The sequence below is a fragment of the Engraulis encrasicolus genome, chromosome 2 (genome assembly GCF_034702125.1).
Source record: "Engraulis encrasicolus isolate BLACKSEA-1 chromosome 2, IST_EnEncr_1.0, whole genome shotgun sequence".
In the NCBI taxonomy this organism is placed as follows: domain Eukaryota; kingdom Metazoa; phylum Chordata; class Actinopteri; order Clupeiformes; family Engraulidae; genus Engraulis; species Engraulis encrasicolus.
Window position 1 is genome coordinate 4275048 of NC_085858.1, and position 14409 is coordinate 4289456.

At 41.9% G+C, this 14409-nt stretch overlaps 2 protein-coding genes across 2 annotated transcripts in view; one reads left to right on the forward strand and one right to left on the reverse strand.

Annotated features, from left to right (window-relative positions):
- Positions 1-1825, forward strand: part of dnm2a (dynamin 2a) — a 56406-nt gene extending 54581 nt beyond the window's left edge. Inside the window, exon 22 of the mRNA XM_063220043.1 lies at positions 134-1825. Coding sequence (XP_063076113.1) covers positions 134-164 — 31 coding nt within the window. The 3' untranslated portion in view covers positions 165-1825. The remainder of the gene's footprint in view (positions 1-133) is intronic.
- Positions 1826-2055: 230 nt separating this feature from the next.
- On the reverse strand, positions 2056-14188 carry tmed1a (transmembrane p24 trafficking protein 1a). Its single transcript, XM_063212633.1, has 4 exons — positions 13928-14188; positions 6725-6822; positions 4285-4474; positions 2056-3064 (listed from the first exon to the last, which is right to left on the reverse strand). The coding sequence occupies exons 1-4, from the start codon at positions 14099-14101 to the stop codon at positions 2849-2851; spliced, it is 678 nt and encodes a 225-aa protein (XP_063068703.1). The 5' UTR covers positions 14102-14188; the 3' UTR covers positions 2056-2848.
- Between the last annotated feature and the right edge of the window lie 221 nt (positions 14189-14409).

The following is a 14409-nucleotide window of genomic DNA, read 5'->3' on the forward strand; positions in this document are numbered from 1 at the left end:
ACATGAATTCAAACCTCCCTCCTGATACACTAATGTATCTTGAAACACGCACTCTCCAATACAGTTTTCCCTCTTACACGTACACAGTCTTTGATTGTCTTTAATTTTTGTCCTTGCGATTGTTCCTGCACAGACGTCCTGCTCCACGACGGAACCAATGGTGAGCCCTTGTCTGAGCAGGGGACAGGTTTCAGTGTGATGCTGGGCCTACCATGGGAGGACGACTCCACTGAGGAGAACAGCTGGGGAATTACTGCACTGGGTTCAGAGTTGGGAACTGTCTACCATGGCCAAAAGAAAAAAATAAGTGGACTTGGTGGGAGAATGGCGCATATAAGGGAAATTTCTGCACATTGTTAACTTTTATTTTGAAATCAAGTGCTTTGAGCTCAAGAGTGCTGGGTTTTTCTTCTTCGAACGTATACACTTCTCAGTTTTCTGAATCTGATTTGGGCATGTGCCATAGTGGGCTACTGGTACACATTAGTCTGGGTAAATATGAGCTCTCTGCGTACTCTGTGGTTCAAAGAAGTGCTACCTGTCTGCTTTTGTATCAGGGAAGGATACTGTCCATGAATCAGGTGGATTACCTTCTCTACAGGGATGCCACCAAAACAGTTTTTTCAGTTATTGGCTGTTATTTATTTAAAAAATAAATCTTTATGACCAAACTGTAAATGGGAAAGAATGGAGAGTATCTTTCCTTTCTTCTGGGTTATGCAATAATATTGACCATGTATTGTCTCTTTTAGCCTCAAGAGGGGGATATTTCTCACAAGCATAATGTCGGCTGCCAAAAAAGTGTGATGACCTCAAAGTTTAATATTAGACCCTCCACTGTGTCAGACGAGCATTGGTGGGTGGGTGGGCAGCTGTGAAATGACTCCTCTGTTGGAAAGAGGACAATTGTAGGACGCAGCCCTAACCGTCTGTCCTCCCTGAGTAGACGAGACATTCCTTGATTATCGCTCCTGAATCGTAGTACTGGACAACTTATGGTTGGGTGGTTGTGTACTTAATGTTGTGACCCTGGTTTAGTCAATCTAGAGGGAGTTGTAAGGATATTTGCAGAAACGATCTCGGCCCTACTCTTAATTAAGCAAATCCCAACAGGTTTGCAGCTTCCTCTGGATTAAATCAGTAAGGTTTGCCATCTTGTATACAGGGTAGTTGACACTTCCAGATCCACGTCGCTTCATTTAAGATTATGCTTATGCTCATTAGCAATGGGGAAAGATGTGATAAGGTTGACAAGGTCTGAATATGACTTGTGGATTTACTAGCATCATGGTTTAGGAGGAGGGCAGAATAAGCTAACAGATGGGAGTGGGATGTTTAAATGTTGATACGTTTTTGGGGGCAGAGTGGGTTTCATTTTCTTGTCTTGAATGCTATCCAACATGTTGGATTTTTGCACTTCAATTTTTACCCAAGGTGTATAGTTTATGACTTAAGCCAGTTGTCATTTCTGTCTTAGATTAGTTCATCTCTACTGTACAGATGTAAAGGGGTTAAATTGATTAGATATGATATTTGAAAGGAGCTTTGTGAGGAATATGTTTTAATCTGTTGTGATGTGACTGTATTGTCTGTTTTAAATATTCATGAAATCTTACGTGTGTCAGCTTTAAAACAAAGAACAGCAAATAAATGCCTTATGTTCATTATGACTTCATACTTGTTTCTCAAGTTTGTAGGAAAACCACAATTGTACTGTAAACTGTAACAATGTGGATTTCATGTGGAATCCATGATGGTCAACAGACTTTGTTTTGAATGTAAACATTGCTCATAATAATAAAATTGTGCTACTGGCACATTTCAACACGCATTGCAATAATTATTTAAAAATGACAGCAGTCCATCAAGGTGAGGGTTTGGAAAGTCCCTTCGATGCACTGAAGGTCAGGTCATTGCCACTAAACATGCAGACAACAGCTGATCTCAATGTTGATCTGATACTCTGCTGCAGCAGATCCAGAACACTTGGTAAAGGGTAAACCTCCACCTGTATGTACAGTAACACTGCTCTGCAGGCAAGCGTGTGGAGAGCACAACTTTCGGTAACATTTTACTTGACGGCGGCGTCATACGTATGACATAATGGTGTCATAACTGTCATAATGCATGTCATGAATGTGTCATAAACATTATGTCAATGTCATAAACAACTAGCAAACGATTTTAATTACTTTTGTTGTTCAAATTTCCAGTGCACACGCCCAAGGGTTAAACTGAACAAATACCTTACATTTCGGATGAACCTTTTCACATTACAATATAAGTCTTTGCGTGCTTGACCCCTCTTACCTGAGCTCTGGCAGCTCATCCTCTAGTCATACTTTCATTTACACAACAATGCTTCTGCCTCAGTCCATATTAACAACAACAATAATAATAATAATAAATATATAAAATCATCTTAAATGTTTATTGTAGCTTCTTTGAGCTAGCTGCCTTTTTGTATTCCTGCTGGTTACTAATCCCTCCTCTCCTTGACAATATTTCTTAAATGGTAGTCGAGATGGTCAAAACAGCATAGTTTTTGGCATTGTTGTAGTCCACTTGGCTACAACTACATCAAGTCTTTTGGCCTGGATGCATTAAAATCCTCACAGACCGCTAGTGAGGTTCTGGAATCTTCAGAAGTAAGGGTAGGGTACTGAGGTTTTTAGAATGTTCTGTAGTGAGGATTTGGAATTTTCAGAGATTTTGGAATCTCCGGTTGTTTGGGTAGTGAGGTTTTGGAATCTTTGGCAATGAGGGTACTAGTGAGGTCTTGGAATCTTCAGGGTAGAGAGGTCTTGGAATCTTTAGTAGTGAAAGAAGTGTTCCAGAACGGGACTTTTCAAGTGCGTCTCCGCTTGTCATCGAAGAGGCGGCGTAGCGTGTAGACCTGCGTGAAGGTCACGCCCAGCATGACCAGCAGGTTGCTGAGCGACCAGAAGGAGACGCGCCACAGGTTGTCGTCTAACAGGTAGCGGTCGCGCGCCTCGAAAGCCTGCAGTGCCGCCTGGGCGTGACGACTCTGCTCCAGATGCTGCCGTACAACCTCGATCTTTTCCTGTGGTAGATTGGGGGAGGTGGTGCTCAATTAACACACAGGCTAGATATGGCTGCAACCTAGGGGTCCTGACTTAAGACACTTTCTATGTAAATTTGCCATTAGGCCACTGACGTACCAACAAAGACATAAGTGAAATTTCACAATAGAAAATGAGAGAGCCAGATAGGAAATTACGTTGAAAATGTTGCTGTGTCTTGGAGGAGATATGGAAATATCCAGTTGTATACCATAAAATTGTCAATAGGCCTATACTACATGTATATTTTCATATCCTCTTCAAAGACAGCAAAATATTCTTTGTAATTTCCAAACTGGCCTTGTCATTTTCACATGATGTGTATGCATTCACCACACCAATTGTAGCCAAACAATGTTCATGACATTATTACTATTATTGCACGTGTTTATTAGTTTTAAAGGTGCTTATTAAGACTAGGACAACCCTTTTTTTTCTGTTATTTGAGGTGTCAAGCTAGGTCATTGCAAAACGAAGAAAAAAATATAAAGGCTATTCTATTCATGAATTTTATGTAGTCTACAAATAAGCTGTTGATACGTAAAGCTGGTGGAACGCTCTTGTTCCACCCCTAACACAGACCGCTTAACACTTCCATTTGGGTGATCCAATTAGACACATGATTAGTAATCCCTTATATGTTTGGTAAGTCTGTTACCCTGGATGTTCCTGTCTATGGCTTCTTTCCCTATACTTCCATTAACACAGATACGTACGTACATCTCAGAGGACACCATTTTCAAGAATTACACTTTGTGTGCCCTGTTTGTGGCCTCTTGCCTGTGCCACATGTAATGGAGGAAACTGTAACGCTTCAGAGCAAGTTTTGGAAGGCTTTTCCCCATTCAACATCCCGATTGCAAATGAGAAAATGACTTTTGAATTGTTGGTGAGATATTGAATGAAACTTCTTTCATCAATGACTTCTTGTCTTTCATGACAAGACTAAAAGCAAAAGGAGAGGACGGGAGGGTACTATGTAACTTGGGTGGGACACAGTATTATTACACACACAGAGAATGTCTTGCTCAAAGTTGTACAACGTAAAAGTAGAAGTACTCTTACAAATGTTATTACAACACTTGTGGTTGGCCTATGGTATTACATGGTTTCAACTTTGTAATATCATCCTACTAGTGTTGTAATTACATCTGTAAGAGGACTTCTACTTAATACAACTCTGGTCTTGAATGTCACTGACCCTTATGTCTCCCAGCTTGTACTCCAGTAAGCTGTCAGGTTCAGGTGTGCTCTCCCAGGTGTCGTCCTCTCCAAGGGACGTCTGTGGCGGGTCGTTCATGATCAGCCTGGCGAACACCATCTTCTCTGAGAAGGCGCTGAAGCTGTTGTCAAAACACACCCTGTAGTCTCCCGCCTCAGTAGGATCCACACTGATGAGGAGGAGGCCATAAATCAGTAATGCACTGAGCACCAAGCATGACATGAGTTTCTTTTTAAAATTCATTTCTATTTATTTATTTTTAATATTAGTTTGTGTAGCTTTTTGGTCTTTATTTGTTTTGTAGGCTACAATGAAGATGCAGACAGGAAGCTAGTGGGCTATTGAGAGTGCATTATAACTTTATGGGGCAGGGCTGGGGCATGATCAGGCAAGACTGGAACTCTGCTATGCAAGCCCATATGTTGGGGAGCTCAGCATGCTGTGCCATAGTGCCCTGAAAAAGTGTCTTCATCAGAGAAATAAACCACAGTGTTTAAGTAGCCAGGCCGTGCCCTCCTAATGACGCAACAGCTTCAGCGTTGCTACCAGTCAGGTCAAGAGCAATGCAACTACTTTCTGAGCTCCTGCAAAATCGGGAACTCCTCCCACTTTGTTGGGAAGCAGACAATCATTAGCAAACCAAGGGAGACCATTTGGGAAATCCTGTGTGGGAAATGTTAATTGTTATGCTCTTGGTCAGACCAAGTCTCGAAGAGATTTGAAAGTCGATGATAATCTGGCTAGTGTTCAAGCACCTGGGTTTAATTAGCAATGACCTCTGACTTCTGAATGCACAGGGACCCTGAACAGGGATGGTGGTACTACTAATCTTGGATTCCATGGAAAAATACAGATTAGGCAAGCCAATACTATCAAATTATAATATTTTTAATAAATACTAGGCCTATAATAATGATTATAATTATAATATTCATAGACTCAAAGCTCCGCAGCAGCAGCAGCCTGACCCTGAATTACAAGACAGACCTGAGGCCAAAGCTCTGTGGGCTTCAAGGGTCAAACAAAACAACCTGATACTATAGAACTGGCTGACATGAAGATAAGCTTTCTGTGGCATTGAAGATGTACAGTATATACACGTAGGCCTACTGTAATACAGTATGAGCGAAGTCATGCAGTGAATAAAAGCCTTTAGTAGTTCAATTTGGGTTAAAATGCATTCATACAGGGGATATTTTGTTTTCTGTTTCACCTGCAAAGGGCTTTGCAACAGCCTAATTCAAGGACGAATTCAAGGGTTGAGAATTTGCTGTAGCTTTAAAATGGGCCTCATCTGATTAACGAGGGGGGAAAACACGTCTTCACTTCAAAGCTTCACCTTCTATCACACATAGAGAATGGAAGGAGTAGGAAACCACATCAAAAGCCAGGATAAGAGCCATGTAGCTAACTGCAAAATCAACTGTTGTCTCACTCACAGTGGCCTTGCTCAGGGCCAGATTAATGCACAGGCCAGATATGGCTGCAGCCTAGGGGGCCCCAACTGCCAGGGGGCAGGTGGGGGCCAAAGTGGAACAATTTTAGAATGGTGACAAGATACAGTATGAAAACATTCATCTGTCATGTTAAGTACAGTTGATTGATGGTATCCAACATGATCTCCAAAAAATCCGTGCTCCTGGACACAGATGTTAAGGACACGAAATCCGTGTCCCGGAGCACGGATTTTGCCAAAATTCCGTGCTCCTGGACACAGAATTGTTTTCCGTGATGGACACACAGAAGTGCTCTCAGTATACTCCCACGGTTCTATGTTTCCACAGTCTTGTGTTTTCTCAGGATTTTTCTAATTTCAAATATTTTTTCTCAAAAAATATTTCTTACTGACAGGTTAGGGTCAGGGATTGTTTTGGTCTGGGCACAGCTAATATTCTTTCATTCACTATATGAATTTGATAGCCTATCCACCAACTGGAAAAGGTATTTCTCAAAAATATGTCTTTAATGACAGGTTAAGGTTAGGGAATGTTTTGGTCAGGCCACAACTTAAATTGCTATAGCATTATTTTGTTTAGGATTAGCATTTGGTATGTATTTTCTAATGACAGAGTTAACGCAGTGCTGTGGGAATATAGAAAGCACTTCCGTGTGTCCACCATCACGGAAAAAAAATCAGTGTCCAGGAGCACGGAATTTTGGCAAAATCTGTGCTCCTGGAAACGGATTTCGTGTCCTTAACATCCATGTCCAGGAGCACGGAATTTTTGCTCTTAATTGTGACACTGTCTATGTCAATTTGGGGCGAATTTTCCCCTCCAAGGGGCCCCAGGCGATCTTAATCTGGCCCCTGGCCTTGCTGCGTTTGTGGTCGTAAACTACTCTCTGTTTCAATGTGACCACACTGGAAAAATCAAGGGTAACCAAATAAAATAAACTGAAAATCATCTTGCACACTCACCTGTGGATGCCATCAGACCTGCGGAACTCTGAGACCAGCCTGTAGCCACTGGGGGAGATGAGAGCAAAGCCCACATCCAACGATGAGCCGGCTATAACCTGGTGACACGAAACACAAACATGAGCCGGATGACATAGGCCTACCGGTGTAACACTGTAACAATGTTCAAGTATTTAAGGATATTTATTTGTCATGTACATAGAGACACTATCATGTCACTTGTATTGAAATGCATGGCCGGTGCAAAACAATTGTGCAGAAGAAAGGAAGAAGAAGAAATACAAATAAATGGTGTGTGTGTGTTCAATCAAATTAATTAGGAGGAATTCAGTAAGCAAATGGCATGAGGAAAAAAGCTCTTTCTCAGTCTCTCAGTTCTAGTTCTGTGACAGCACAGTTGCCTTCCAGATCTCCATTTTTTTTAATAGTCCGTATCAGGGCCGTCGTTAGCCCTATTTTAGGGGGGCTTTAGCCCCCCCTTACATTAGTATTAGCCACCCTTAAACGGTTTTGCAAAAAAAACAAAAAAAAACAGGTAGAGGATTGTGCTTTGTGACTGACACCTCGAGAAAAGTGTAACTACTTACACGGATGAAATCTTCCGACCCAAAGTACCAATTTTCACTCACAATACCCGTGTAATAAATCCATTTGAAATTAAAATTATAGTTGAGCTTTAATATTTGTCTTAACCGTTTGAAAACACACATGAACTGATTAAAATAGCTACTAATGGAGTAAAAATGACCTAATATCTGCTGGGGATGCAGAGTTTTCAAAGTAAGGAACCTGTTTGAATGAATCGTGTGACGGAGGTCATCTTGCACCTGTTCACCCCCCTCAGGGATCGAACCTGCATCCTCGTCAACTACAACGGTTCGGCAATGTAGACCAGGAGCCCAGGGGGGTCAGCCTAGTTGGGAAGGTTACCAATTTTTATGGGTACTATGATGTCTGGTATGGTCCCCAGATAGAGGAACAGCACGTCTGCCGGGTTCCCTCTGGTGGGTGTGGCCAGGGGGGCTGTAAAACTGGCACCCCAAAAAAGGGCTAGATCAGTTGGTGAGGTTACCACTTGGAACCTGTTGTAAATTGTTCATCATAGTCCCCTGATAGAGAAATGACCACTGCCAGACATTTTTAGTGGTGGGTTACCCCCGGCAGACGCCCCCGTATGATGACACCCCCAAAAATGGGCTAGATCAGTTGGTGAGGTTACCACTTGGAACCTGTTGTAAATTGTTTGAGATGGTCCCCTGATTGAGGAATGGCCACTGCCAGACGTTTTTGATGGTGGGCGGGGCTTGCCAGACATCATTAATTGGGGGGTAAAAAATGGGCTAGATCAGCTGGTGAGGTTACCTCTTGAAACCTATCATGAATTGTTCATCATATTCCCCTGATAGAGAAATGACCACTGGCAGACATTTTCAGTGGTGGGGGACCCCCGCCAGACGCCCCAATATGATGACACCCCCCAATATAGGCAAGGTCATTCACATAAGGTTTGAACCAGACATGGTACAAAAGACAAACAACACAACACTTTTTTTAGATAATTCCAACGTGGGGAATTGATTGGAAGGGTCAACATGTTCATAGAAACTTGTTGTGGGTACTTTTCAGGACAAAAATGACTTTTATTTAATAAATATTACAAATCCGGGCAGGAACCAGTTTGTAGGCTTTCAAAATCAATGCAAATATGACATGTTTCTGACTTAAAAGTGCATTGTGTACAATGGTGGCCAGAATATTTCATTAATATTTACAAAATAATAAACCAATATGTATCATTATGAACAAAGTACAGTACGTTTTGCTGCTTAAATGTCTCTTTCAAAATGGCAGACAATGGAGAACAATGGAAAGTGCAATTTTCCTAGTCATAATGAATACTTTAATGATAAATCATAATGAATACTAGAATTTGATGTTGGTAAGTATTCATAAAAAAAGGTAAATTTTGAATGGGCGGTATGAATTCTGGGAAATAAACAACTGAAAATATTACTCTGGTGCACCTTTAAGTAAAGCATGGAGGAGAGAAATTACGCTGACATTGAAGGCCTGTGAATTCTACTAAGAAACAGCAATGTGAAATTCCCACTTTCCAGCAGTTCTGAATATTTAGAATAAAAAATACTCGACATAGGCATACACAGGACTGACATTAACAGACAGACATTGAAGTGGAAGACAGGGCTTGTAACAGTATATAAGTATTGAGAAATAATTAAGTGACAAATAAAAAACAACTGAACATTTGACCACTGACAAAGAAAATCCTCCCTATCCTGTTAAATTACGACCAACCATAATGCATCATGAAGTGCTTTGAAGGGCATGTCAGACATCCAATATAAATTCATTCACCCTCCCAGGACCTCTTCTTGTTCATATAGCAAACAGTGCAAAGGCATCAAGAAAGTTGTTTTAGTGGGGGTCATCTGTGTTCTAGGGTCAATCCCATTTCTACACTGCTGTTGTATTCCGCTGCTGGATTGCAAACTCTCCTATGGCCTCATCCATGTCCCTTGATGTACTGGCATGTCTCCTAGCATCCCCTCCATGCTGTGGACTGTGGTAGGGGACACAGCAAACCTACTTGCACAGAGCACATTATGAGACGACTTGAATGAGTGGCACTAGCTGAGCACAATGTTCATGAATGGATGGGAGGAGAATACTTGCAAGGATTGGGATTGGCCCTAGAACACAGATGACCCCCACTAAAAACAACTTTCTTGATGCCTTTTTTTACATGTTTTGCACAGATAGACACACACCTATAGCCTAACCTATGGAATTTGGTTGTGCACAGTGACTGCATTCTTTACCTGCAGTATTCACAAGGAATGGCTGGGCCCTGTAACATACAACAGTCAACCCTTATTATGCCCCCACATGAACATGCTCTATGGGGTTAAGACAGAACCAAATCTTTAACCTTGAAGGGACAACAACACATCTTTTAAAAGTTACCCAACTGTGGGGTTTTGTTAAAGTAACACCAGGATAAGACGTTAACAAACTTAATATTAAACAAAGTCCAAATCATAATGCCTAAATACAAAAACCTGACTGGTGCGGCAGCAGCCACAGTCCGCAAATAGAGCACCTATGAAGAACCGTCAGTTCCTTCAGCTTTTAAAGGCAGCTTGATTGCAGAGTGAGGTGCCATCAATTAAGCCACTCCTTAACACCTAATGGAGGTCAATTTGATAAGCTGGAGAACAAGGCAAAACAGGACATGCATGCAGTCTTCTTAACACCATACATGTCTTCTTGTTGCTGCTGCCCCCAAGGAAAAGACTGTGTGCACGCACTCAAACACACACAAACATACATGGAACTGCACTATACGCATAAATGGTGTGACTTTTGTCATGTGCATTACACCCCTTTTGGTTGAAAACATTGAGGGGGAAGCCAATGCAAGTCAATTGACCTGTAGACTAGCGTTGTTCATGCTCAACATGCCGAAAATGTGTTGTGTTGCCGGCTATTCAAATATATTATATATATATATATATATATATATATATATATAAATAATAATAATATAGCCAAATAGCCGTGGCTGAAGCCATGGACTGTGTTCATTTAGGCTTAGGCGATGTAGCATGTAGTTAATGAGACATTCAATTTGTTTTCCCCCCAATAAGGGGCTTAACACCACATTCACGAGCAAAGTACCCAGATGGCCGTTCATACGTATGTGACTACAATACTCAACAACTGCCTGAGGCACCTGCAATATGCAACACACTCTGCTGCTTCCAAATGTTGTGACTTGATAACTGGAACAACAAGTATTTCTTAGTACTTGTATACTGTTACTGGTCCTGTCTTGCACTTTAATGTCTGTCTGTTGGTCCTCCTGTATATGCCTATGTTAAAGGGGCATGCCACTAATTTGGGGCTTAATACAGTTAAAATCGTTTGCCAGGGTTTATAAAGGTGGTAAAGTGTCTTATTTTTCATGTTAGGCGTTGTCTTGCTTTAAGACAAGTTAAAAGAGGGAGTATATCGCTAAGCTAGTGAGAGTCAATGGATCACAGTAGCATGTGTGATCCATTGAGTCTCACCAGCTTAGATACCTACTCGCTCCTTAAAACAAGACAACACCTATCATGAAAAATAAGGCACTTTACCACCTTTATAAACCCAGGGCAACGATTTTAACCGTATTCAGCCCCAAAATAGTGGCATACCCCTTTTAAGTATTTTGCTTCTAAATCTTCAGAACTGCTGTATAGTGGTGCAGTAGTGCATAGTTGTGCAATTTCTTGGTATAATTCACAGGCCTTCAATGTCAGCGTAATTGGTCCCTAAATTGGTCCCATTCACAAATATTAGCCTACCTTTTATGAATGTTTACCACCACCATCAAAGTCTAAGTATTCATTATGATTGGGGAAATTACACTTTTCATACATGTAAAGGGGGATCTCCTCAACATCTTAAGCTGCAAAACCTATTGTACTTTGGTCATAATAGTGAATATTAATTAAATATTCTGGCCACCATCCTACAAAATGCACTTTTAAGTCAGAAACACGTCATCTTTCCATTGATTTTGAAAGCCTACAAACTGGTTCCTGCCCGGATTTGTAATATTTGTTAAAGAAAAGTCATTTTTGTCCTAAAAAGTACCCACAACAAGTTTCTATGAACATGTTGACCCTTCCAATCAATTCCCCAATTGGAATTATCTAAAAAAAAGTGGTGTGTCGTTTGTCTTTTGTACCATGTCTGGTTCAAACCTTATGTGAATGACCTTGCCTATATTGGGGGGTGTCATCATATTGGGGCGTCTGGCGGGGGTCCCCCACCACTGAAAATGTCTGCCAGTGGTCATTTCTCTATTAGGGGAGCATGATGAACAATTCATGATAGGTTTCAAGAGGTAACCTCACCAGCTGATCTAGCCCATTTTTTTACCCCCCAATTAATGATGTCTGGCAAGCCCCGCCCACCATCAAAAACGTCTGGCAGTGGCCATTCCTCAATCAGGGGACCATCTCAAACAATTTACAACAGGTTCCAAGTGGTAACCTCACCAACTGATCTAGCCCATATTTGGGGGTGTCATCATACGGGGGCGTCTGCCGGGGGTAACCCACCACTAAAAATGTCTGGCAGTGGTCATTTCTCTATCAGGGGACTATGATGAACAATTTACAACAGGTTCCAAGTGGTAACCTCACCAACTGATCTAGCCCATTTTTGGGGTGCCAGTTTTACAGCCCCCCTGGCCACACCCACCAGAGGGAACCCGGCAGACGTGCTGTTCCTCTATCTGGGGACCATACCAGACATCATAGTACCCATAAAAATTGGTAACCTTCCCAACTAGGCTGACCCCCCTGGGCTCCTGGTCTACTAGTCTCTCGGCCCAACGGCACGAGACTGTATGAGGCTATCGGAGGGAGGTTTACCAACGTTCCACGCCAACTCTGTGCTAGTTAGCCTCCGTTACACTCTCCCCCTTAAACCTCACTCCCATCCGGGTCATGGCACCACTGTGACGGAGGTCATCTTGCACCTGTTCACCCCCCTCGTGGATCGAACCTGCATCCTCGTCAACTACAACGGTTCGAAAATGGGAGACACAGTACGATACCGCTGGGCCAAGAGACTAGTCTCTCGGCCCAAAACCACAAGACTGTATGAGGCTATCGGAGGGAGGTTTACCAACACTCCACGCCAACTCTGTGCTAGTTAGCCTCCGTTACAATCGCTTCCTGACCACTGCTTCTCCTGGAGACGCGCAGTTAGTAACTCCTTAAAGTTCCTAGTCCTTGTGTAAATTATGCTCTCGGCATTGTAATCTAATCATTTTAACTTCCGTACATAATATTCATCAGTTGAAACATTTTGAAATGTTTTGTTTAGCTTCCATATAAGGAGTGTTCATTAAAATGTGAATTAAAAAAAAACCCACTGTAACTAGTGTTTAAAAAACGGTATGGTGCTCTTAAAATAATTCTTCAAGAAGACTCTTTTGCACACCTCTGGTGTGCAGGTGCATAGGATATTATCCCAGTGGGGTTGTCATTGTTGTCGTTGTCAAGTGTAAAGAAATCCTGCACAATGTCCATTCCACCAACAAACTTTAATACAACATGAAGCAGGTCGGATGACCGAAACAATGTATTAAAGTTTGTTAGTGGAATGGACAATGTGCAGGATTTCTTTGCTCTTAAAATAATGGGTGTGATTGGTCTTTGAGAATGTTATGGGCCCAATGTAGGCAGTATTCAGTCTGAGCCAAATGGCTGAACTGAATTTAGGTCTACCTGTGCACCTCACCACCACGGCTGTATTTGTCTCTCGCTCGCTCTTTCTGTCGTAGTGAAGCCAGTCATACCACAGCCCTACTTTCACTTTGACTTGCAAAATGCAACCGGCTCAGCTTGCTCCACTGAAGACTACAAAGGCCCGTTTTATTATCTGTAGGCTGATCATAAGCCTTGTCGTGGCTTATCAACTGTTAATCATGGGTACTTTTTAAAGTGTTTCTGCCATGCTACCAGAGTCTATTGGAATTAGATGGCACTGTGTCTGAACTGGGTTTCATTCCCTCAGTTCGTGCTCAAGGTGTTTTATAGGCTGTCATCACTGATTAACTCATGTCATCTGCTGCTTTCTTAATCGTCCTTTGATCCATAGGCTAGTCTACAATTCTTATGTCTTTTCTTCCTTTTTTTGTTAATATAGGCCTAGGCCTAATTCTATTGTGAGCCATAGGTTACATGGCTGAAAATAAGTGCAACACTAGCACTAATATTACATGGCTGTTAACACCATTTACTCCTTTGTACCTACTACCTAATGAGGTACATACTACTGTAGCTTTGCCTCTGATGGTGCACTTTCACCACTTTCAGTGCGTAAAATACGCCATGCGCACTGAAACATGGACACTGAAGTGCTGAAGTTCACCACTTGAGATCCAGAATGTGTTGTTACTGTAAAACACTACAAATACACAGGTCTACTAGTTACTCAAGTAAGTTATCTGTGTTGGAAGGATTTTTTTCTTTTACTTTGGACACCTCTGGAAGAGAAAATAGACGTAGTTCCTTCGAGATCATGTAGCCTTAGCATAGCCTACCTATTAGGCCTAAGCCTAGGATACATTTTCAGAGCGAGTTGTAACAACTTTATCTCTGATCCAGAGGACCTGCGTCTTACCTGATATTCCACTTCCAAGCTACCCTGACGCGCGACGGTCTGATAGAAACACTCTGTTGCTCCCGCGGGTAAAACAAACGTGAACTCCACGTCTTGATTTTTTTTCAAGGTCACTGTCGCCACTGCAGAAAATAGAAAAGACACCGAACACACCCTCAGTAATAGACTGTCCATAATGAGTGTGTTGGAATAGAGAGAACAGGTGTTCAACCGTTTCCGTGAACTGGCAGTTCATAAACCACAACCAGGAACTTCACTGGAGCCGAGCCGTTGGATTTGATCACGTCTGTGTCAACATTAGGCTTAGGCCTACATCGCATGCAAAATAAAATTGAGAATGACTGGGAAATTCTATGATTGGCTTGATTGTTTGTAATAGGCCCTGTGTTGTTGTTAAGTAGCTACATGTCGGTGGGAGATTGCATAATAGCCCAATAACAACAACAACAACAACAACAACATTAGCCCAATAGGCTATGCCT